At 36.2% G+C, this 26,593-nt stretch overlaps 3 protein-coding genes across 4 annotated transcripts; all 3 read right to left on the bottom strand.

Annotated features, from left to right (window-relative positions):
• Positions 1-12,529: 12,529 nt before the first annotated feature.
• On the bottom strand, positions 12,530-13,143 carry LOC131613482 (uncharacterized). Its single transcript, XM_058885149.1, has 2 exons — positions 12,893-13,143; positions 12,530-12,800 (listed from the first exon to the last, which is right to left on the bottom strand). The coding sequence occupies exons 1-2, from the start codon at positions 13,141-13,143 to the stop codon at positions 12,530-12,532; spliced, it is 522 nt and encodes a 173-aa protein (XP_058741132.1).
• Positions 13,144-13,230: 87 nt separating this feature from the next.
• On the bottom strand, positions 13,231-14,242 carry LOC131613481 (protein FAR1-RELATED SEQUENCE 5-like). Its single transcript, XM_058885148.1, has 2 exons — positions 13,701-14,242; positions 13,231-13,618 (listed from the first exon to the last, which is right to left on the bottom strand). Exons 1-2 carry the CDS (start codon positions 14,240-14,242, stop codon positions 13,231-13,233), a joined length of 930 nt encoding a protein of 309 aa, XP_058741131.1.
• A 1,229-nt stretch (positions 14,243-15,471) lies between these two features.
• Positions 15,472-26,551, bottom strand: LOC131609072 (protoporphyrinogen oxidase 2-like). 2 transcript variants are annotated; one of them, XM_058880712.1, is made up of 18 exons: positions 26,403-26,551; positions 26,113-26,152; positions 25,789-25,924; positions 25,073-25,138; positions 24,841-24,891; positions 24,642-24,698; positions 20,639-20,715; positions 20,461-20,497; positions 18,656-18,721; positions 18,467-18,507; positions 18,204-18,336; positions 17,896-18,063; positions 16,909-16,983; positions 16,623-16,746; positions 16,427-16,535; positions 16,021-16,095; positions 15,847-15,953; positions 15,472-15,706 (listed from the first exon to the last, which is right to left on the bottom strand). In XM_058880712.1, exons 1-18 carry the CDS (start codon positions 26,431-26,433, stop codon positions 15,591-15,593), a joined length of 1,509 nt encoding a protein of 502 aa, XP_058736695.1. In that variant the 5' UTR covers positions 26,434-26,551; the 3' UTR covers positions 15,472-15,590. The 2 variants fall into 2 exon arrangements, with proteins under 2 accessions (XP_058736695.1, XP_058736696.1); XM_058880713.1 differs by having other exon boundaries at positions 26,118-26,152; positions 26,403-26,505.
• Between the last annotated feature and the right edge of the window lie 42 nt (positions 26,552-26,593).

Raw genomic sequence — 26,593 nt, 5'->3', positions numbered from 1 at the left:
CCTGTCCCAAATACCACGTACTGGTGTTTTGCGTATGAGAGCGTATGAGGATGCTCATACGCGTATGGAAATTTTGAAAGAGGAAAATTATTCTGGTGATACGCGTATGGCAAGACTGATACGCGTATGAGGTTGCTTGTAGGCAAAATCTGATTCTGTTGTGATGCGTATGATACGCGTATGAGGCAAGGGGATACGCGTATGGACGCGTATGGGCCCTATGATACGCGTATGACTTCCTGTATGTGAAATTTCTGTTTTGTGATTTTTCTGGAAAGTTCGATGATGTGTAACTTTCGATTTGTAGGCCTGTTTGTATGTTGTTTGAGATTGTGTAAACCTCGTGATGTGATTCTGTGGTTTACTGATGATTGATTGTATTGAATGATGTCAATGTATATATGAACATGCTTAGTATTGATGATGATGATGATAAAATGAGTATAGATGATGCTACTCATAGAATGGTGATGATAAAAGTATGTTATATATATATATATATGTTGCATGCATTCATAAACATGGGTTGAATCCTATATGATGAGAGGATTCAGCGAGGGGCAGAATTCCCATTGTGTGGAATTTGTGCTGGCAGGGCCGTATCTGGATGATGTTAGATCGGTCGGTGGATGATTCCACTGGTGATGATTGGTACCACATGCATAGTGTCAGTTTCATACATGTGCATGATTTGTTAATAGCATGATGATATACGTTACATGTTGACTGTCTGTTTATCTGTGGATGTATGAATGATTGATTTGTCTGAATATGAAACAATTGGGTGAAATGATATAACTATGATATGTTATTACTTATGATGCAATAACATTGGTTAACTGTGATGAGACTCACCCTTACTTGTTGTTATTTTCAGATTGAGGATAGCGGCGCGACTTGGTGAGGATTAGCTCATAAGTCGGTTTTTAGTTATAGTGTCGGTGTCATGCTCTGGTAGATGTAACACTGGGAACACGTTTGTTTTGAGTTGATTATAACTCTAATTGGCTTTGTTGGTTGAGTCGGATACATTAATGATGGATGTTGACTCTGTGCTTTTAATTCCGCTGTGTAAAGCATGATTTTATTTAATGAGTTATAATTTCAGTTGTTTCAGTGAATGCATGATATGTACCAACGTGTGTTTTCTTCATTTTATGAATTGTGACACCTCTTGCATGTTTACTCTGATTAATACTTATTTAACTGCCGCGGGTTATTAGAGGGGTGTTACAGCTCTAACTACTTTGACTGAATAGATGGCGAATTTAGCAAATTAGACGAACAACGCCACTAATGGGAATCGGCGAAGAGACAGGAGAGGGGAACCGATTAGGGTTCTACGGGGTGGAAAATGTGTCAAAGATTCGAGTTCTGATGAAGAACCTTACGATGAAGAGGATAATCGTGGGAATCTACAGAACAACCATGACTATCGAGTGAAGGCTGGTATTCCATTGTTCTACGAGACTATGGGAGTGGAGGAGTTTCTTGATTGGCAGATCGACGTCGACAGGTTCTTCGACGTTATGGGTGTCCCTGAGAACAAGCAAGTCAAGATGGTTGCGATCAGGCTTAAAAGTACTGCAGCTGTCTGGTGGGATAAACTTGTTGTTCAAAGGCAAAGACAAAGAAAGGGGCCAGTCAGAACTTGGAGAAGAATGAAACAATTGATGCTGGAGCGGTTTTTACCGAAGGATTATGAGCAGATTCTTTATAAGATGTACATCGAGTGTGTTCAGGGCAAGAGAACCGTGACCGAATACACAGCTGAGTTCCTGCAGTTTTCTGAGCGCAATGAATTGGGAGAATCAGAAAGCCAGAAAGTGGCTCGATACATCAGTGGCCTAAAGGGAATCTTGCAGGAGAAGATGGGTTTACAGACTGTATGGACCGTAGCTGAAGCATCCAGTTTGGCTTTGAAGGCATAATTGATGGAGAAATCCCCTCGAAATTTCTCGTCTATTGAAAGGTATTCACCCCAAAGTAACTGTGAATCAGCAGGTGACAAGGAAAAGAATGCAACACCCCGGGATTCCAATCTTGAGAATAAGGGGGCTAGCAGCTCTAGCAGTGTGCAGCATGGTAAATCACCAATTCAGAGGCCAAATAATCCATATGCTAGACCCGTTATAGACACATGTTATCATTGTAACGGAAGAGGCCATAAATCAAATGTTTGTCCAACAAGAAGAGTCACTGCTGTTGTGGAAGAAAGGGCGGAAGATGAGGAAAGAGAAGATTCTACAGTTAAGAACGATGAGTATGATGATGTTGAGTTTGCGGTGGAAGAATCTGATGAGAGGGTAAATTTTGTGTTGCAGCGAATGTTACTAGCATCCAAAGATGAAGGGAAGCGCAAGAATTTGTTCAAGACACATTGTTCTATCAAGAACAAAGTGTGTAATCTAATTGTGGATAGTGGCAGCATGGAGAATCTGGTGTCGAAAAAATTGGTAGATTATTTGAAGCTGTCCACAAAACCACATGAGAAGCCGTACAACCTCGGTTGGGTAAGTAAGGGCTCCTAAGTTCGAGTAACACTAACCTGCAGAGTTCCTATCTCCATCAGAAAACATTATAGAGAAGAGGTACTTTGTGATGTTCTTGATATGGATGTTTGTCATATTTTACTTGGTAGGCCTTGGCAGTTTGATAATGATATCACTTATCGAGGACGGGATAACGTGATGATGTTTACATGGGGCACACATAAAATTGCTATGGCTCCTGTTTTGCACTTTGATAAGAATCCAGGAGGAAAGAATCCTAGATTCTTGATGATGATGCAGAGTGAAAAGGAGCTTGATGAGGCTGTAAAAGAAACTAAATGTTTCTGTCCAGTGGTGATCAAAGGGTTGATGAATGCTGTAAAGGAGAAAACAATTCCAGAAGAACTGCTAGGGATCCTAAGGCTATGTTTGGGAGTTTGGAGGGGAAGGGAGGGGAGGACTTTGGAAAATAGGAAGAATTAGGTGAAAAGGATAAAAAGATTTTGGGTAGGAGGGTTTTGGAGGGTTTGAGTTTATTCATAACACCAAAAACCCCATAAAATGGGGGAACTCAAAAATTGTATTGAAGGAGGGTTTTGAAGGGCTTACATAAATTTTGAAAACATCTTTTAGGTTGTTATACTATTTTGAAAATTAAAAATTTTGTAATAATAATGACTCTTTTATCATTCTAAACAAAACCATGTTTTTAAAAAATATCAAATATTTTTCTATATTTTTTTAAAAATTCGTTTTCGGAAGCCTTCCCCTCCCTTCCCCTCCAAACTCCCAAACATAGCCTAAAGGATTTCAAGGAGTTGACCGCAGATGAGTTGGCAAACGATTTGCCTCCTATGCGAGATAAACACATGGAAGTTAAAGTTTTCAATGTGGGAGAAGATGTGATGGCGTTTCGGCGTAAGGAGAGGTTTTCAGTTGGTACTTACAATTATAGCAAGCTGCCAGATGAAGTTCTTTATCAAGAAGAGAACTCGGGGTCGAGTTCTTCAGAAGTGAAGGAGACTGATGTAGGAGGATTGTGCGTATCAAAGAAGAAATCGCACGTCGGAAAGCATTTTAATATTTAAGCAATTTTAGTTTTAATATTTAAGCAATATCTATTTTATTTGTTTTATTTAATTTTGTTTTGGATTAAAGGCCCATAAGGCCCAATAGGGTTTATTTGTTTTCTGTATTTAAAGACCTTTGGCATGGCCATAAGGATTATCTCTTTTATTATAATAGAATCCAAAGTTTTCTTTATTTCTGGTGGACTCCAGAGCTTATCTATAGGGTTTGCGCTTGCAACCATGTTTTCATTCAAGGTTTAGCGCTTGCTATTCCTTTGGGCGGCTTCCGACTGCGTCAATTTCATTAGGGTTTCTAAATGTGCTTAACCAAAACCATTCACATTGAAAATTGTCAAGATTTAATTTGTTCTGATATTCAATAGTCCCCTCTTCATTTTATGCTTGAATTCGATGTTTTTTAGGGCATATCTATCCTTGTTTACCATGTTCTAGAACTTTATACTCGGTAGTGGACTTGTGATGTCATTTTTTTGACATCAACCTTATCACAAATATCAATTCCTTTTGAGCTTTAACCATCTTCCTCTTGTGGGATAGTGACCATACCGAATCAACCGTGATCTAGTTCTATGAACTATTATATTAATTGGGCCGATTTCAACTCCTACCTCGGCCAGGTAGGAACGATATTATTTTCTCACTCTTTTAGACATGTACATGTGAGTGAGTTTGATTTTCTCTACATTTATTTAAAAACAATATAAGCTATAATTATTATTCGCTAAAGCAAACTCAATAGCAAACATTGAACCATATTAGTAATGCTTCAAAAATCTAAAAATGTCTTCACCGTATATCAATGATTGTAACTTCACAATAATGTCTCCTAAAACATACATTGCATAATATCAATTAGACACAATTGTTAGCATCAAACTTTGAGGAGTATATCTAACAATAGCGTTAAGCCAATGCTAATTACTTTCTAGCATTTGTTTTTGTTTTTCATAATCCATTTTTGTCTGATGCCTTTGAGTAGTTTTCTTATAGTGATTCTCAATTTAGTACTTAAGTTTATGTATATGTCAATTTGATTATTGAATATGTAAGTTTTTTTCAATTTTATCGTCAATGTATGTTACTAAATGTTGTTAATTGTAAATGTCGTTAATGGTGTTGACATGTCTATTAAGTTTAACGTTGACAATTAAAATGATCTATGACGTACGCTCACAATTTATTTTTTAAAAGTTTGAATACTTTAATTTAGGGTGGTTGGCTTCTAGGGTGAGGGTTCAATTAGGTTTCTCACCCAAGTACCATTTAATTCTAAGGAATATTTATTTGTGTATTGAATAATTCTTTCCACTTTGTATTTCAAGTTATCTCTCTCCACTAACAAATTTGACCCTCTCTCATCAGTAAAAAACATGCTTCAACTGTAACATTCGTGAAAAAGACAACAAATTCTTCACAACAAAAAACTCAATATACTTTAATTGATTGATATATGGAGGATTTTGTGGGAAGAATGAAAAGGATTTTGAGAGGAAAAACATGTCTTATTTAATACAATGCATAATAAAGCAAGGAAAGAAAGTAGTAGTTTTTAATAATATATCAATGTAAACATTTCTTTTGCAAACTAAACAATGTCAAGCTATGTAAGATCCCAAATAAATTTCCCTCTTAAAATGCGTTAAAATGAAAATTTATGTCATTGTAGTCATGGATAGAACACACATTACATATATTAGATTTGAAATATAAGATGTAGAGATATGATTCACTGAAAAATGTGTGCGTATTTTAATTTTAATCTATACAAATCTAAACCATCAATTATATCTAATGATATAATTTTTAAGTCTCACCGGTAAAGGAGTTAATTGAACCTTCACCATAGACTTCACCTCAAATTTCTTAAAATAATTTTAAATTTTTAAAAATATTTTCAAATTTTATCATTATGCGAAACAGAATGTCGGTTACTAAACACAATGGATGGGGTAAAATAAAAAGGGTTTTTAACTAAGCCTCTATGTATTTCTCAAAACTTATGAATGTTTGAAAATTAATTTTGAACGCACTAGCTTGTACAATATAGTAGCAAAAAATCAAAGAAATTAGTTCGAAAATTAACATCTGAACAATCTAAAAAGTAACTTCCAAATTGTATTCATCTTACCTTCTTTATATGGTCTATCATTATTGAAGAAACTAGATTTAAGGTATTACAATTTCTATGACGGATCAACTCCTAATGATCTTGGTTCTAATGATGAATATTGTCCTAAAGTTACTTTTTGGATTGTTTGGATATTAATTTTCGAATCTACTTCTTTAGTCTTTTGTTGAATGAAATTATATGAAAAACATAATACATAATACAGTGTGGTGTGTTCAAGAAATAACTTTCAAACAAGAACATTTTTAATTTTTTTATGGAATCTGAGAAAAATAAACATGTTGCATCGGAAATGCATTTTCATATTCATGGTAAGATAATTTAGAAATGCATTTCCAAATTAGTTTAGAGTTCATTTCAATCAGATTTTTGATTATTTTATGTCATTGCTTGCGTAAGATATGGTGCACCCTAATGTTATCCCCAAACCTATTTTGTCTACGGATATGAAACAAGTTGATGTCAAGGAGGTAGATGTTGGCAACCAATTTACGAATCGACAACAGTTTGAGTTTCGTGAACATATGCTCCAATGGATTCACACGGAGGCATCCAAATTGGGATTTGGTGTTGTATCAGAAGGTGCGATAATGGTTTAGATAGAAGATGCGCATTTGTGACAATGACATGGGAAAGAAGTGACAAGTATATAACGCCTCTCTGAAAGTTCAAACGAGATGGCATTGGCTCGAGAAAATGTGAGTGCCCCTTTAAGTTGCATGATTATCTTTTGGCAAATAACACATGGTGATTTAATGTGATTTGTGGTTTACATAAACATTACATGTATGAGAATTTAGTTGGTCATCCTATTGCATGTCGCCTTTTGCTAGAAGAGAAGAGAATCGTTTCGGACATGACATTGAATATGGTGCAGCCCAAAAATATACTTGCAAAGACCCGTAAATATCTCAAATATCAAGTAAGTATACAATATTTGTGTTCTTAACAACAGGTGTTATGGGGGGATAGAACTGAAATGCAACAATTGTTGAAACTTCTGGATGATAATAAATCATATATAGGTACCGAATGTGTGAGGATGGAGTAATTGTTGAGATATATTTTAGACTCGTCCTGATTCTATAAAGTTGTTCAACACTTTTCCATTGTACTCATCATTGATTCAACTTATAAGTCCAACAAATACAAGCTTCCAATATTGGAAATTGATGGGGTTACCTCTACGAAGAAGACTTATTATGTCGGGTTTGCATTTCTGGAGAAAGAAGAAGGGGGAAACATTACTTTGGCTTTAGAAGTGTGTTAGGCAATGTTAAAGGATAAAGAAGACACGCCAAAATCCATTGTCACCGATCGTGACAGCGCGTTAATGAATTCATTTGCAAAGGTTTTTCCTACTTCATACGCATTACTTTGTAGGTATCACATCACAAAAAATGTGAGAAGTTGAGTTAAATCATTGGTATGGACCAAACAAATTAAGGGTGAAGACTGAATAATTGTCAAAGCTAGCGTGATTGTGGAAAGAATAATGAATGCATGGAATTTAATAATAAATTCTTCTACGAAAGAATTATATGTTAAAGTCATTACACTTTTCAGGAAGGTGTGTGAGAAATATGTAGATTTGTTAAAATATGTTGAAAGTACATTTTTCAAATAATTCAACAATGCGGTCTTCTTCGTATTTTGAACATGTTGACAAACTTTTTCCAAATTCTCCATCTTCAAAGTCTCAAAAAAGTGTTTTTAAAGGAACTCGCATTAGCAAATCACCTCTTTCACCGCCTTTACCAAAAACTCAATTCATCGACAAGATGCCGGTTTTTATGAACAAATACATTGAACGGATTGTCAATTTTCGAGTTGTTTTTGCTTTGCTCGATAAAGGAAAAGAGTGTTACACCCCAAAATTTTCCCTCTTTATTTGAGCTATAAGTTATTAATGACGTTTATTTCGTCATTCAAAAATTGAATAAAAATAATAAAGAGTTTTCATGGGTTTAAGAAGATAAGGTGTGAAAAATGGTTTAAACAGTGGAAATACGAGAAAATTCACAAGTCATATTTGGAAAGTGATATGAGCTAAGTTCTTGCGTGGCCTCAACTATTTCGACGATATCTACAACTTTCGTGTTCGGCCCGGAATCCAATTATTTGAGGAAGGTCACCAGATTTGCAAATTATTTGAGGTTTCGCAGTGAAAAACGGTGCTGAATGTAGGGTTTCGGATCTCGGAAAATTTATATCTCTCAATCCGCTCGTCGGATTCGCTTGAAAATTTAACTGGAGCTCCGTACCATCATTACCAAGATTTCATATGTTCGGACCGAAGGCCAATTATGCACGGAAAATTCCCAGAATTTTAAGGATCGTCGTGTTGTTTCGGTAAAAAGTGTGTTTTCGAGTATGTCGCGCCGAGTTCGAAAATTCATAACTCCTTCGATTTTTATCGTATGAAGTCCATTTTGGCGGAATTCTCTCGGAAATTTCGTTAGCTTCGATTCTTCGTCACACGTGTTTGTTCAGATTCTGAGCCGAAGATGGGGTTTTATCGAGTTCTTTGAGCGGTACTCACAAAGTTTCGCACGGTCGCACCAGATGAATCGACGTTTCTCGTCATTCAAACGCGCGTAGTTTCTTCGTCGCTTATCGGATTGAGACGATTCTCGCGGCGATGATTCACGAATTTGGTCACCTTCGCAGTGGCATTGGTTTCGTTCCGGAATTCAGAGCCGAACCGAGTTTCCTTAAAAACGAGCCAAAATAAGACGCACCGAGGGCAATTTGGACATTTCGCGTTGACAATATATAAACATTTTGCTCTTCACAAAAGAGGGGGAGGACTCTCATAACTTGACTTCACCCAAAAAATTCATAAACACTTTCTCTCAATTCTCTTGAATCAAAACCACAAATTACATAAAACTTTCATCAAAAACTCATCAATCTTCATCAAGATCAAGAACATGGATTGAAGAATTAAGATTCGAAGTTTGATTTTCTTCTCTCTCTCCTCAAATCTCGCGCGCCTCTACCTCTCTCTCACTTCGGATTTCGCTTTCAAGTTGTGTTCGCGTTCGTGTCGTGTTCGCGTTCATATCGAGTTCGTGTTCGCACTTTGGTTAGATCTTCATCCGGTAAGCTTTCGGATCTTGAATTAAGTGCTTAATTGTTGATTATTATGTGAATTCGAATCTAGATCTACCTCTTGTTCTTGATTGATGATGGTTGATCGGTGAATTTGTTCATTTTTGCTTGAATTGATAATGATCATGTGATTTGTGTTTAGATTTAATGTTCATTGCATGTAATTGATATCCGTTGATGATGAATTGTGATGCTCGTGTTTGAATCCGTGATTCGTTGATGATTTTGTGTGCATAATTGTTGATGTTCATTGGTGTTGTTTGCGACGTACTCAATGTGTTTGTATAAATGCATGTGTTACGCTTTCGATTGATATTTGCCTTGCTCGACGCGTCGCACTTAGCATAATTGTTGATATGTGACTCATTTGATTTGCGGATTTACGTATAGCCTGAATATTCAATGTTTGTTCGCTTTGATTTCGAGTCAGGACGGTTTTGGATTGAATGCAAATGGCTCTGAGGTCCTAAAAATGCATAAAAACTGGTTTGCTCCGCCAGGAACCGGGTTGTCCCAGGCGGGAACCGGTTCCCACTCAATCCAAAATTGTTGATTCTCTGCATTTTAGTACCAGGAACCGGGTTGTCCCTAGGTGGGAACCGGTTCCTGCGCTGTTTTTGCCCTCTGATTTGTGTGTTAGGAACCGGGTTGTCCCTAGGTGGGAACCGGTTCCCAGTAATTTGAAATGTGCTTGCTTCTGTGATTTAGTACCAGGAGTCGGGTTGTCCCTAGGTGGGAACCGGTTCCCAGTTTTCTGCCTCTGGTTTTTAGTACTAGGAATCGGGTTGTCCTGTGTAGGAACCGGTTCCTGTGTGTAATTTTTGTGCTTTCTTTTCTAACTTCAATCTTGCATAACTTTTTACTCGTAGCTCCGATTTGCACGTTCTTTATATCGACGGAAAGCTTATGAGACGTACTATCCTACTAGATGCTTAGTTTTCAATAATTTGTAGATCATCCATGTTTGATTTCTCTTTGATGTTTCATTATTCATTCCGTGTGTACATTACCTGTCCGTTTCTTTTCGCCTTATAGTAATAACGCAATTCCGATTGCGGTGTTTGTTATCTCTAACTTGTGTGCTAGTGTGCAAGGCTTTTGGATAGTCACCGACCGGCGCTTATTGCTTGAGTGTTCCGCTTTACTCGCGGAACACGATTCCTATTCACTTGTATCGTGTTCTCATCCGGGAGACACGTTCCTATCACTTTATATCTGCGTGTTTGGTTTGCTTGTTCCTCTTGCAGGTGTATTGTGATTGTACTCGACGTGCATGTCGACCTTTGTGTGCTTTCATGGCTAATCGGTGTGCTGACCATTTGCTTTTGCTTTGCTAGCTCACTCGCGGGATTCTTAGTTCCTTGCTCTCTTCACTTTAGTTTACGGATCATCATCCGTTCGGTATTGATCCTGTTTCATTTTATTTTTCTCGCACTTTATCGCTTTCTCGCATCATCCTTTAACATGAGAAGTAGGACCTAGACATGCATCTGGCCAAGCCCTCGAAAGAGGCTCTGTTTTTGTTGGTGTGTTTATATTTGTGCTTTGCGGCAGGGAGTCACGGTGTAATAAGTCCTATATGGAACTCCGTTAAGTCCTCATGGAAGGCACGCGAAAAGGGTTAGCAATCAACCCCCACCTAGTCTCATCGAGTCTGTTCAGTATGCGCACGCTACGCGTGGCTCGCTTCTGAACCTACACAAGATCTTGTTATCGAGTATGTCAGGAAAAGGGTTCATGTAGCCGGACCCCCGCCTTTCCTATAGCTCGCGTCGCTCGACGTTGATGCTCGGTGTACGCACGCACCGTTTTCCTTTTCGATCCGTGACGGCTTGGTTGCTGAGAGGGACTCGCTCCTCTTGTCTATGGCCCGATCATTTTCGCGAGGTCTAATGCTTGGTTGACTTGGGTTGAGTTGCTCCCCTTGGCTATGGCGAGACCGCTTTTCTACCATTCGGTCAGTACCGTTGGTTTTGTTTGCTTTACGAGCGGAGCTCGTTTGTGTGACATTATTGTTTGTTTCCCTTATCCCCTGTAGGTTGCTAGTTTAGTTTAGACTTGTACCCTTTGTATGATAACATTAGGTAGCAAGCTTTCCCCCCTTAGCTTAGGTGTTCCTCATGCATCTTTTAAAACACAAACCACACTCTTTGATTTTCTTTTCTTAAGAGCTTGTTATTTCCGCTCCATTCCCAGCATAAGTCTCCAAAGGTCGAGCAGCGGAGTGCGAATGTAACTCGTTCACCTAAAAAACATAAAACAAACAAAATTAGTTAGCCGAGCTACGGTACCTCTGATTCCTCAAAAAGGATACGTAGGCAGCGGGGTAGGGCCCATGCGAGTATAACTCTTTCTTTTCCCTACATTTTGCATGCATTTTAGTCCAAATTAGCGCAGTTTGCTTACACACCCATAGTTTTAGACACAAGCGTGGATACCATCGAGTACGATGGGCGTGAGGGGTGCTAATACCTTCCCCTCGCGTAACCGACTCCCTTACCCTTTTTCTCTGGTCGAGAGACCGTTGTTTTGTTTTGTGGTTTGCTGGCATTCCCTTCCTTTTCAGGATAAATATGTTAGTGGCGACTCTGTTAATTTTCGCGGTAGCGACAAGGAGGATTATACATTTTTCCGCCAACAACTTATCAATGCGTTGAGGGGCCATAAAGAATCATACACACGACTATATAGAAAAAAAAAGAATATTTCGATGCAATCCATGATTGGAGATACTCCTACAATATTCAAACAATCAAAAAATTGTGAAACTCAAGTAATGTTCACCCTCGATTGACAATGAAGGGAAGATTCATTTTAGCAATTTTGAACTAAAAATGGATGAAAATTTAAGGGTTATCTGAAATACATTTACCTATTACGAAACAAAATATCGAATCAAGTTAGATGTGACGATTGCAATATCAATCGAAAATAATCTAAAGATGTTGAAACTTTGAAACGGTATATGTAACACCCCGATATCCGCTACACGCATCAACCGTGTCGGCCAACCGAGCATGTCACCAGCTTAATCAATACTCCCCCTGGTTCAATTCCTGCGGGAGGCAAAAACAATATTTCCTGGGCAGCCGGTAAGCGGACCTAGGGGGAGTATTGATTAAGCTGGTGACATGTTCGGTTGGCCGACACGGTTGATGTGTGTAGCGGATATCGGGGTGTTACAGTATACTTGATGTTTAAATGTATTGTTCAATTTATGTTAACAGTTAGAGAAATTAACATGTCACCCCCCAATGGGTGTGTTTTTACCATATTATCCCTTTAAAATACCGGAAATTTTTAAATTTTTGGTTCCGTACCAGAAATTTTGTTGATTTTACCTATTTATCGCGCCAGATGATACAGACGGGAAATTTAAAATTTCCGGTACCGGATATTTGAAATTTCCGGTAATAAGTTAGAAACATACCAGACATTTTAAATATCCGGTACCGAAAATTTGAAATTTCTGGTATGACTTCAGTTTATAAAATTACCGCAAATTTGAAATTTCTGGTAAAATTTTTGGTACTGAAAATTTCAAATTTCTGGTAATACTGAGACTTATTTTTTTTTAAAACTTGAATAAAATACATGTAGAAATAATGAACCGTATTAATATATAAATAGAATAAATGTCATACATAGATGCATTACAATAAAACTATAGTTTTTGGATCATTAGAACAATTCTTCTCAATGTCTTACTTCCTAGACAATTCTTCACAGTGTCTGAACCGACCCGCATATGCTGTTTCCCATGCTTTTGCATTATTAGAACAATTCTTCTTCCAACAATCAGTGACGGGAGGCAGTGGACAATCGGATCTCAACTTCACCTGAACCAAATGATTACGGTTGACAAAAGCAACAACAATGATTGTATGTCGACTCGTGTATGGGGATGGAGCTATGAGAAGAAGGGAAAATCTTATGTTCATTAACATGGAAAGATAAACAAATACAACACTGTATCTAGAAGAAATAGGGTAACCCATATGTGGAATCGACATTCATTTCTCTTTACCCTGAACACTCAAGTGTTTTACGAGTAATTAAGTACTAACATCAGAGACAGTGTCATAGAACAACTTGGAAAACAAATCTGTGTGTTGCTGGATTTGAGTATGAAACTGTCTTCGAACATCATAACATGCATCTTCCCCCATCCTAATGCAGATGAAATACAACGGAAACCATAATTTCTATTTGGTTCAACATCAACAATGTCATCGATGTATGGATGAAAGAAAGTCGGAAACTGTGACAAGTACTTGCCTTTTGTAGAATTGGTAGATGGTTGCTTACCAATCGACATGGATGACGATTGAGTCCCACTTGGTTGTGTGCATGATCTCTTCGTAGTCCGACTCCCTTGTGAAGCATCAGCATATTCCAACTGACATTAATGCATCATGTTGTTCCATAGATCCATGATATCTTCGTCTTTTGTATTTGAATACATCATGTTGTTCCATTGATCCATGACATGTTCTTGTCTTTCTGATTTCACATACTCTTTAAATTTCATGCTAACGTTTTTTGAAATATGAAACGTACACAGCAAATGAGACACATTTAGATACACAGAATCAATGGCATTCATTAATGCAAGTTCCCGGTCCGTCACCATGACATCTGGTAGCAACTTCTCATAATAGAACAACTCGTTAAGCTTATCTAGTGCCCATGTTAAGTTCTCCTCTCTTTCATATTCCAAATATGCAAAAGCAACTGAAAACGTCAATTTTGCTGATGTAACACCAACAATCTCAAGCAGAGGTAGTCGGTACCTGCACGATTAAAAAACGCATTCAGCAACCAGCTCACTCAACTTATTTTTAAGATGGGAGAAATTAAAATTAAAATTCTTACCTATTTGTTTTGTACGTGCAATCAAAAATCAACACCAGAGGAAACATATTCAACAACTTGACAGAGTTAGGGTGTGTCCAGAAGATATCAGCCACAATATCTGAACTCTCCTTATTTCTAGACCAACACATGTATTTCTCTTGGTGAATAAGGCTCAATAACATTTGCATTTTTGTTAGTGCACCTCTCTTGCCCAGTCTGTATGTTGCTCTAACTCGGTATATCTGGGTAGTACTCGTAATATTTCTTGGGTCTTTGTCTTTCAAAGCAGACACGATGTACCTTGGTGCCATATTGTACTTCGTCATGTCATTCACAAACTTTCTTTCATCATCTTTTAGACGGCCCAAGATGTCATGACCTACCAAATCCTTATCTAGTCTATGATTATGCATCCCACATTTAACCACCACCTTCCAACCAATACCACTCGGAACAGATCTCAACCTAAATGGGCATCTAAGCCTCATAGTAGAATTGCCATAAGAAGGGATCGCGACTTCATTTTTCTTTTTGTAATTTCCTTCTCTATCAGAGCCCATAATCAATTTATCTTTCCTCCCTCGCATTCCATTAGAAGAATCGAATTGTAACAACAGCAATACCAAGACTTTTTTCAATTGAACGTGCTCATTCTAGAACCTTATCTCGTGATTCAAAAATCTGTCAATCACAAAAACGTACAATCAGATAACTGCATCAATTTATAAAAACAAAAAAAAAATTGTGTAAGTAAAGTAAACATACCGTATCTGTGGCGAAGTACTGCGTAAGATCACTACATGAATTCGTAGAAGAAGTTGAAGTTGCCGGTTCAGGACCGCAAAGATATAAAACTTCATCTGCCATACCGGAAATTTCAAGTTTTAAAGAAATTTCTGGTACTGGGTTTTCTACCGGAAATGTGAAATATCTGGTATGGTACAGGGTAATGAGTTATGTAAAATTAACGAATTTTTAAAATCTCCGGTAAATCACACTAAAAATTTGAAATTTCTAGTATATGACTACCGAAAATTCGTTAAAATCAAATAATTTCCGATATCGGACAAAAAAGGTACCAGAAATTTGATCAAAAGTACCGGAAAATGACTTTTTGAGTGATTTTCTCCCACCGTAATTTTTGTTCAGAAAAGATAAAAAATTTAAGTTAATAGTGTCAGGGGTATTTTGGAAATAATGCAAAATGAGGGGATATCATGTTTAAAATAAGGGGTGACATATAGATTCCTTCAACAGTTATCTATGTAATGTTTCTTTTTTATGTATGACATAGCGATTATCTATGTGTATTTATCTTCGTTTCTGCATCTATTTCATTTTATTATACTTGTTTCTAGTTCAATAGGTTCTGAATATGCAATTTCATAACATATTGGGAGATGCATTTCCGATTATTTGCATGGCTCAAAAAATACTGAATTGTATAGGATTGGAGTGTGTCCGAAGTTACATTTCTGAATTTAAAAGTACTTTTTATTTTTCACTAGGGTGGAGAAGAAAGCTTAGGTGCCTTAAGTAATTTCCAAAAGTTTTAGCGTCTGAGACTAAATTGAAATGTCTTACAAAGTCAAGTCAGCGATTTAATTTGTGGATGTCCACATTAAATTTAAGTAACATTAACAAAAAGACAAGATTGAAAAACATTTTACTTTATTGGTGACTAAGTTGAAATATTCATGATCTCAAAGAAACAAATTGAAAATGCCTTACAAAATCAGTTTGTCTAAGAAGGCAAAATAGAAAAACAATTTTATTAAAATAACTAAAATTGAAAGAAAAGAAACACCATTAGACTTTGATTTAGATGTACTTTCATGACATTGTTTACAGATGCTGAAATAAGGAAATCTAGTAAACAGAATGCATGCAGTTCCTACATCTATATGATCATTTATCAGACACGGTGTTGTCTGAAGCATTGTTGAGGTAGGAAATTACAAGATCTGCTGCTTTGCACCCTGAGGCAATTGCTCTACCAACTGAAATTCCACCTCTGTGGTTACCTACAAAGTTTCATCATTCATTACTAACATAAGAACTTAACTTGTATATGTATGCTCAATAACATTAGAGTGAGTTGTTAGTACTCTTTAACCAGGGGTCAGAGCTTAATTTGTATATGAACCATTGCATAAGAACTTACCTGCATAGAAAAATCCAGGAAGATCTTTTTCCATCTTGTCAATTGCTTCAAGAACTGACCCGTAGTTGCGACCATATAAAGGAAAGCCTTTACTCCAGTAGAAATGGCTGCAAATGAGTAGCATTAGAAAAATATAAAAATAGAGAAAGTTTTGAAAATAAATTGATGCCATACTTGACGAATGTAGGCTCTCCCTCTGCTCCCAACAGCTTTCTTAGGTCAGAAGTGACAATTTTCTTAAGTTCATCACTGCAATGAGTAAATGAGCCAATTAGTAACGAAATGGTGATAATGAAACAATGGTGATAATGAAACGGAAACAAAAGACAGGGAAACAAGAGAGTGACAGCATATATGGTTTTCCGGAGTGTCTATTGTCACTCCAATGTGCCTATTACCATTCATATATAATCGACTTCTGTAGAATTTTACTAAACTATTTGTTTGATTTCTTAGTTCTTACATAAAAATTAGTTAGATGAGAATGACAATTTACAAGCATAGGGAACACAATAGTCATAGACACGTATATGGGTGTGCAAAAAATATGATTAGAACCAGAGTAAAATAATATAGGTACGTTGAAGCTTGAGCAAGTTCCCTATTTCGAGTTCCCCCTATGAAGGTGGTATAGAGATGCATATCACTGGGTGCTCGATCTGGAAACATCATGGAGGAAAAAAGTGTACCTGTTGTGCAAAATAAGTCAGCGGTTATGGCAGAAACAGTTTGACCTGTTTTAGTTTTCTTAAGCCATAGACTAATAGAAGCATTACCGAGAGTTTTAAAACCATTTTGTTGCTCTTTTGAAGGGACGAGAACTCCAAATCCCTCCAGAGGTCTCTTTACATTCTCCTTTTTAAAGGTGGTAATTAAGACTGAAAGTGGCAAATAGGTCACCTACAATAGGTGTTGATTCTGTTGTTAAAAAAACAAGACCTATGCTATAGCATTTTTTATTATCCTTACCAAGTAGTAATCGTATACGACGAGCATGAGATGTAAATCAATAAATTTTTAAGTAAATCAATTGAAATCAAGGTCAGGCTGAAAATTGTATACCTCGGGAAGGAAATTAAGTGAAAAGGGGGTTCCCTTTTTGGTGATCTGGATGTCTTTGACATTACCTAGAGGAGCCTGTGTCATCAAAAAAACATCAAAAGTTATCAGCAGTAGAAATTAACAATGCAAAACGAGAATATCACTCTGCGTGGAAAACTCATAAAACTTCATGTAAGCTTCGATAAAACTGGTAAACTGTCAACTTTCCTGGGGAGTTTACAAGTCTACAATCCTATGTTGCCTTGACCTTAAAATGTAAATTTTTTGTCAATATTATTTGGTATTTGGCTTTAATTATATGTACTACTATGTATTTTTCCTTAAAATGCAAACTTAATAGTATTATTTTTTTTGTGGATCAAATATGTTATCTGTGTTTATTTAGCTAAAAAATAAAGCAAATGCTTGACAAAATCATATGACTTAGCTTTTGTTGCGAAGGCAAACTATTATGCCTCAATATGACTTTGTTGTTTCTTAACAATTTCTTTCCTTTTTCACAATTTCTTTTTTATCTTATAAAGCTTATCTATTTAGAAGTTACTTATCCAAGCATACGTTTTAATTTATTTGAAACCAACCATGATTTTTGTCTTCAAATTTTCTAATGAACATTTATCTACTTAAAAGTATTTATGCTTTTAAATACCAATTGTAACATATTCTCTCTTTTTACATGTCTTGAATAAACCCAACCTCAAGGAAAAAAAACACTTTTGTTTATTTAAATCCAACTTTATGTAAGCCGGTAAGAGAGAGCTGTTATTTTATTTTATTTATTTTTTAACCGTCAAGAAAAGAGCAATTGAAACAACAATTCGTGGCTTTTGCCGTGTTGGGTCTTTCTAATTTATTTGGATCTGAACATGTACAAGCCAGGCCTTTCCCTGAATTATGTTCGCTTGTTTGTCATATTAACATTTCCATGCATAATTTGGAGAATTCGGGGAAAGAACAAAACGGAAAAAGAAGTGAAACCATACTAACCGTCATAATTACTGCATCAACATCTTGTGTTTTTTTGTTAGAAGCACAAGTAATAGACCAGTTTTCCGATGGGGAACTTCCATCATGACTGTAAGCTAGTGTCAAAACCTTTGCATTTAACGTAAGGTCGTCTTTGCCAAGCTCTTTGCACAATGTATCAGTCAGTGTCTGTGCTGGATACACAATTAAACAAATGAGATGAAAGATATGTATTAACATGGAAACCTTATTCAAAATGGTGAGTAGCTCTAATCAAGCACAGGACAAGGTTTCCTCAAAGAAGAAATATTTGCACAATGATTCAATACCTGCATCCCACCATGAAAAGAAAATGAACCACGCTGGTGCTTGTTTTTTCTTGGTGCATCTTTAGTTTCGCCAGTTTTGTTCCTTTTACCAAATAAGCTGGATTGTAAAGCCCCTGCTATAATGGAGCCAAACCTGAAAACATAGAGAGGATCCACCATATAGTAACCATTTTCTATATAAAAGGAGAGGTGGGGATCAGTGTAGGGGCAAATGAGAAGATGAGTAATTTAATTTAAACTCATATGAAAGTTGCAAGCAATACCTTTTCTCCAAACTCCATAGCTCTGGGAAAGAATGGCGCATCTGTTGGAAAAATATGAAAGAAGGAAATTAACATTTTATATGGTTGCCCGATATTAATACGACAAAAATTCATATTTGAAAATTTTTACATGATATATTATTTAATATGAAATATCAAACATATTTAAAACATTGAGAAGCAACTCACAGAAAGAGATTCAGTATCTGCTGCACTTGTACCTCCAACAAAAGGATCGATGAGATAGTCCACAATCTACAAATAATTTGTTAGAAAAAAGAAGAAATAAATACTAAACGAAATAATACTGTTGAAAATAAATCTTGATTTTTGTTGTTACTGCATAGGCATATAATATCATATTTTGTAAATAGAATAATATCTCCTTATTTATTGCCTATATAAAATCGACTCCACTGTGTATCTGAAATACAATTTCACAAAATTATGGATATATTTTCTCTCATTCATTCATCATACTATCTAGATCTAATAGAGGTAACCCTAAATCTGTTCTTATAGGGCCTTTTGGTGATTTATTTTTGGAAACTGTATTCCAACTGCAGTTTATCCTTCCTTCTTTATGGTGGTGACCTCATTCCATCACTTTCACACTAAACCATTCACTTATTCCGCTCTCCCAGCGTCAGCACCAATTGTCTCCCGCAACCTTTTTAGCCGAGCACCACACCATTAAAATTTCACTCGTACGCTTCCATGCATCTAGCAACCGCCATAGGTGTGTGAAAGACCTTGCAACCACTGTTCTTGTTGCATTTCAAAACGCAGTAAACACCAACACTCGATAGTCCCAAATCCTGTAACTTCTGGCCCACACAGACCACCTATGACTTCACAGCTTTTGCACGTGTCATTTCTAATACTATTTTTGCCAGTTTTTTTTTTTGTTCCTTGGACCGATCATGGCTTCCTTCGGTAGTACAGATCCTCTGAAGGCCTATTTTCCGAAGTATGAAGATTTTATTGAGTGGTTTGCATATTTGTTTATTCATTTCTCCGGATCAATAACTATCGTTGGTCACACACTCACACCCAATTCATTTGTCTGCATATCGCAATCTCTCCCTCTTGGTCATTGGGTTCTTGATTTAATTTAGGTGCATCTGACCATATCTCTAGTAGTAAGGATAGTTTCTCTTCTCTTTCTATATCTGGTTATTTACTTATAGTAACTTCAGCTAAAGGCGCTCAAACTCTATCCCAAGGGATTCATACTTCCATTCCACTCCCTTTCATAACAGTTAGAGTTATGTTCTTTATTTCCGTAGGTGTCCCTTGAATTTACTTTTAGTAACTCAGTTAACTAGTTCCAATGATTGTTTGATTACCTTTACTAAAGCCACTGTTATTTTGCAGACCAAAATTTGGGAAGGACTATTGGTGTCAGATATGGGTCTAAAGGCCTTTACCAACTATCCACCATATCCCGTGTTTGTTCTACCACAGATATCCCTCTTACCATAAATTTCAGAAGTTGGTATCGAACCTCTCCAATAAACGAGCTTCATCCCTTTATGTTTTAGTTCATTATATTAATCGAATGTTTAGGGTCCTTCTACTAATTCACTCGTTTTTAACCATTTGTTATTTTTATCAAAATGACTTTTCATTCACATGTTATGTGGTTATTTTTCATTTCATCACGCTCGGTGCATATGGTTTATTTGCTCCAGCTTGAGGGGTTGTGTTGAAATTATATTATGATATTTGAAGTTACTGTAGATATATTATATTGTATGATATCATGCAAATAGGAATAATATCTCATATATTCCATTTGTTTGTATTCCCTCGAACCTATATAAAATAGACTCCTCTGAGTTGTTGAAATACACGGTTTCACAATAATGTCTTTTCTCTCTCATTCAATAAATAAAATGCTGGAAAACATATGCAGCACTGTAAGCATAGAATAGATTAGCCATAAGCAGAAAAATGGCAAATGAGTGATTTCAAGGTAGTGTGACATATACCTCTTTCCCAAAATGACGTTCGAAGAATCTGCTAACACTGAAAAAGAAAACAGAAAGAATGCAAAAGATGTCACTTTTGCTTACAACAACCAACAACTTTTGCTTAGTAAAATATAAACTATACAGAGAGCAAGGTTTTGTAAAACTAGGTGTCATTCATTATTAAGGTTTATCAAACCTTTCTTCAGAATCTTCATCACACACAGTAGAGGAGCCATTTTTTTTCCACAAAAAAGGTTCAAAAAAGATCTGGATCTGCAAGTTTAGAAAGGTAAGTGTGCAAGCTATCCTTTAACAGCAGGATAAATGAATATCATTAAGTAGTTATATTTAGAAGACAAGTAGTTATATTTAGAAGACGTAATTAACACCACAAACAGAATTATAAAATAATAGGGAATACATAAGATTTGGAGCATAATAACAATTGTTGTTAGAATTATAATAATAAAAAAATTTAATCTGAAGTTTGTCATCAACTGCTTTGAGTGAATCTCGTTCCAAATTCCCAAGTCTTTGAACTTGGGTTAAGTCTAAGCCAAGTCAACCTCAAAAGCTAGCTCAAGAGATGAGGATTGTCCGAACTCTACAAGTTCTATATTCTCCATATCTCTGATCGTAAGATTTGGAGAGTGAGATAAAACAGCCCAAGTCAAGTCAACCCTAAATGTTAGCTCAAGAGGTGAGGATTGTCAAAGCTTTAGAAGTTTTATACTGTCCATATATCTCGAGTGAGAGAACTTAGAAAAAAACATAAAAATGATATATGTCGAGTTTTATGACTTATTTCATTCCAAGTCTCTGAAAGAAAAGATTGGTATTAATATGGTAAAGGGTGAAATCAGATGAGTAACATCTTCAAGTTGTAACAAAAAAAAAACATCTTACATAACTGCTAACAGCTTGACAATACAAGCTAATCTGATTCGCATACAAAGATAATCGTATTAATAGGGCTTTGTCATGTAGGGGGTTTATTGACACCTATATATACTATGCATGCTTCAAAAACTCCAGCTGTGGGGTGATGCCTTGAACTGCTAAGCACCTTCCGTTTGCTGTTGGATTGCAGAAAAGTGAAGTTTAGACAGAGGATTCGTGAGAATACCAACCACCACTTGCTTCTAAGAAGAATACAATCAGCAATGAACCGCTTATTTAGAACTTTCTCCCGAACATAGATGCCTAATTCTATATGCTTTAACCTAGAGTGCGGGACTAGAATTTCACATAAAGCAATCCTTCTTTGATTATTACATCAAATGGTAGGAGTGGAAACCTGAACCTAAAACTCATGTAGAAGAGATTGAACCCAAATGAGGCCGTCGGAAACCCTAGGAAATAACAAGCGCTAAACCTATAGAATAAAAACGCAGAGTTGCAAGCGCAAAACATGTCAGATAAGCTGGAATCACCAGAACGAAGAAAACTTCAAATTTTGTTATATGAAAGATAATCCTTATGCCCATGTCAGACGTCTTTAAATACATAAAAGAAAATAACCCTAATGGCCTTAAAGAGACCTTAATGGACTTTTAATCTAATACGAAATCAAATCTAAAATATAATCAAATCCTAAATAGAATCAAATCCAAAATAGAATCAATCCTAAATAGAATCAAATCCAAAATAGAATCAAATACTAAATAAAACAAAATAGTAAATTGCTGATTTCTGGCCTAAAACGAACTTAAATGGCTTAAAAATCTATATATCACTAAGTTTAACTCCTGGGCCGATTCCCTTTCCGAAAAGGTATAATACGAGTAATTCTGACATCGGACGTCAAACTTGTGCAAATCCTGCCGAACCTTCTGACGTGCTGCTTTTTCTTCGATACGCGCAGGCAGCCCTCCTACATCACCAAAGAGCTTCAAAGGCAGCATGTGCTAGACTTCAATACTCGCCTCTTAGTTGTATTTAGCCACCAGGGTTTGCTTTTTGGACTGTCACATAATAAGATTTGACCAAACTAACAAATGTCATACCCCAAATGTTTTCGCATAGCGACAACAAGCAAGCCCGGAAGTAGACCTTTTGTCATCAATGTCAGATGCCCAATCAGCATCACATAATGATGCAAACTAAACGGCATTTAGGGGAGACTGGCTTCTTAGTTGTATTTAGCCACATGGGTTTGCTTTTTAGAAAAAATTTGTACCTCTCAGATACCTGGATATGCTTTTTGACAGTTGTTTAATGTAGTCAGTAGAGGTAGTGACATAAGCTGCTACACCTTACTTACAAAATAGACAACTGCTTTTGACAGTTGTTTAATGATTTATATTCTTCTTTCTAACACAGGTCCTCCTGATAAGAGGCATGTCACTAACATGTGACTGACACATATTGCAAGGCATGCACGATGACCAAAAAAGAGTTGAGTCCTCCATATAGCTATAATCATATCGGAACATTGACAATTTTAGATTCCTCGGTAGAGGTGTAGAGTAGAAATGCTTTCGGCAGTGGTCATCTCAACTTTTTTGCAGAAGATTTCAAACATATTTTTCTTTCGGAAATCCCTTTTCCTACAGAACATCTATTTATGTTGCTCGGGTGTAGTAATGTCATTGGTTGACCCATATTTCATGGTTATACATTGGTTTCATGGAAAAGTAATAAGTCCTAGTCTTGAAGTCCTCCACTGAATTTGAGTTTCGAGCTATGGTGAGCTTCCGATTTTGAGGGATCAATTACGTGATTTTTAAAATGGGGAATCAATTACGCGAGCAAGTAAAAATAGGTGGACTAAAACTGCAAGTAAGCCTTAAAAATTTATAATCTGTTTTGTAGCTCGAAAAGAGATGAATAATACAAAAACTAATAATTTGACTATATTAAGATTTGACTATACTAAGATCTCTTATAGTTCTTCCCAAGGCATCAAAATGTTTACTTGTTTAGAGACGGCCCTGCCTCCTCTATTGTTCACTTATACCGGCACTTCATTAAGGAAAAGTTGGAAAGTAGTTTGACAACTGCAGCTTACATTTCTCCCGGACATAAAGTACCAACAGAATTATTCGACCAAGTTACTTCCAAGCAGCGAATGATAGGTATCCATTCATTAGCTTGAGAGATAGTGTCGTAAATATTGTATTTTTGCGATTGATTTTGTAATAATTGCATTTAGCCCATTAGTCAGGCCATTTGATTTAGAAAATCCTATTTAAACGAAATATTGTATCCTATTCACAATATTGAAATATATCAAAAGTATTTTCTACACAGATATATTCATCAACACAGTTCCTGTCATCGATTTCTCATTAGCAAATCCATGCTTCCTGACCAGACGCATCAATTTGAGGGGGGTGTCAAAAGGGAATCTAGCATTATCAGTTTTCGACCATAGTTTGTATTAACAAGGAAGTGTGTATAATTAAAATTCAGATTAGAACCAATCTGTAGTTAATACTGGCCCTTGTGTCATTAATAGTAGTAATCGAGTTTGTACTATTTATGGAGGAATGGATAAATGAAAGGAAGCAATCAAACCTGATTTCTTTGGACAGATAGGTAATTAGTAAACTCGTGTAGTTATAGAGATTAAGGAGGATCACAAAGTAAATAGAGAACTGAAGAGAGAAGAGGATGAGTTGTTAATTGAATTGTCAGCACTAGGGCTTTCAGCAATGGGAGGTACAGACCCTCAAAGATCTGTTATCTATAGTGTTGTCGATGGCGGATGACGGTCCATTGCGTAAAGCCAAAATCCCGCCATACCAGCCGATTTGCGGCGCTGTTATTGCAGATTATTGCGGAAAAATCCGCAATAGCGGCCGATATTTACCATTGCGGCTAGCCCAAAAACCGCCATGTATATCGGCCATAGCGGCCATGGCGCCGCAATTTGATAACACTGGTTATCTATACTGTAATAAGGGGAATTCTTCCCTAGTTCACTCTAATGAAATACTTGCTCATTTCCGTCTGATAGTTACCAGAGAAATTGAAAAGAAAAGATATTGGCACACGCTATATGAGGTATATAACCTTTGACAAGAAGTTATAATGGGAAACACAAATAACAAATTTGCAAGGGAGTGCTTGAGAAGTGTGTGAATGAAAACATGTTTAAGTAACATTAATCAAATAGAAAGCATTTCATGACATTAAGAGAGAAAACTACAAAAGCTCAAAAAGCTGATAGATGCTTAGAGATGTGAGAAAGAAACCTTTGACTGTGCAGAAAGCAGTTTGCTCTTCAATAGTGCAGCAGGATTGGCAGGTACCTGGTATAACAAGTTATCACATTCCATAATTATTGAGACAAATTTCTGCAAAAACTGAAAACCTATTTCCGAAGTTCAATTATTTCAAAATTGAAAAATAGAAACACATTTTAGAATGACAGAAGTTACTGGCAAGACATACCAGAAGTGGTGTCCCATTTTTCACAATATAGCGCTTATGTTGTGACAGTGGCTGTAACAATAAACATAATATCAGTCTTATAAACAGAACAGATATGCAATCCCCGATAGGCCAATCACCAATATTAGAATGAATGAAGTCATCACAGGGAAATAAATGAAAAGAAATTGCTTTATATTTTTGGGAAAACATGTTCTCTCTGACATTATGTCAGACGTAAAATAATTCTTACATATTGTTGCTTTTCTTGAAGTCCAAGAGAACTAATCAAATCTTTAACCTCTGTTTCATTTTCAGTCTGCAGAGTACAAAACAGGAAAAAATAAGAACATATGCTGGTATGTTGAAAGCATGTATCGAAAAAGGGTAAATTACAAATATACCCCATAATTCATTTTCAATTTCCATACATGAATTTTATTTTGAAATACATAACCCCTTCATGTTTGGGTTGGATTTATAAAAAAAATAAAAATTGTTAGATTCATATCTCTTGGTCATCTAGGAAGCATGTGCCTTCGAAAGTAGAGGGTTGATACTTGATAAGCTTGCAATATAGCATGCCTCACTATTAGCCTACCTATGGGATGTCATAAGCTACAACTTTGATTTATTTTAACCTAAAAGCAAGGAGGATAGTATGTTATTATTAAATTAAAAAATGGCAGAAATATTGGGTAGGTTACTCTTAATTTTCCCAAAACTAAATTCGACTTGTTAGAAATCTTCCTCTAATGTGAAGAAGCTCGTTAAACTAGAGCACAACAAGACTATCATGGATGAAAAAATCAACCGTTTGGAAACGAAATTTCACTGAGTATGGACCATTAGGTAATATGATCCAAAATCTATGGATTGGTGGCAAATCTACACTCAGAACTGAATCTCTCATTACTTACATGCACAGTAAATTTAAATAACTATGCACGCTTATACTAGTAACCTTACCATTGTATTAGCTCCCTCGTCCCAAACTAGCCCATCTCGAGAAACCGTTCTTAGCCTCCCTCCCGCTCTTCCTTCCGCTTCAAATACAGTTACATCCAGACCATGTGATTTCAATTTGTAAGCTGCAGCAAGCCCACTTTATACCCGAAAAACAAATTTAGACCGAGATAATTTAATCAGTTTGTGAGGAACAAAAATTTCAAGTTAAGTGCATGTAACAATGATATGAATTCTAAATCCATCCAAACCAAACATAATCCAAATTATCATTCTGATTAAATTAACAATAATTAAAAATACGAAGAAGTGAAGCAACCACACTACCTTACCCCAGCACCAACAACAGCAACTCTTTTAACAGATCCTGCAGACTCAAAGTGTATCATGTCAGGGTTTTCAAAATTCAAGGAATTTGATATGAACATCTTTATAAGAGAGAATTTTGTGGATAAAAGAAATACCACACATTTTCTAAGTCAAACCTAGTTTAAATATGAACCTAAACAGAATTTCTCTTCATTTTACCTATGAACAAATTGATAATGATTACTACTATTATTATAAAAAAAAAATTGGGGAAATGTGAATGAATTTAGAGAAAGAAGAGAAGTTACTTTGGTTATCGTCTTTGACGGAGGAGGTCATCTTTCTCTTCGACTCAGCTTCGGTCCAGACTGGTTTAGCTTACGGCGGGGATTTTGGCGTTTGAGGAATGCTAGAGAGGTTCAGCCGGATGAAATGAACCATTTTTTTAATATTTTATTGTGGCTTAAATATGTCATAATGTCAAATGTCAATAGATACT

Source organism: Vicia villosa, linkage group LG6 (assembly GCF_029867415.1).
Source record: "Vicia villosa cultivar HV-30 ecotype Madison, WI linkage group LG6, Vvil1.0, whole genome shotgun sequence".
Classification (NCBI taxonomy): Eukaryota; Viridiplantae; Streptophyta; class Magnoliopsida; order Fabales; family Fabaceae; genus Vicia; species Vicia villosa.
The sequence above is the reverse complement of the archived record's forward strand: the minus strand, read 5'-3'. Positions and strand labels throughout refer to the sequence as shown.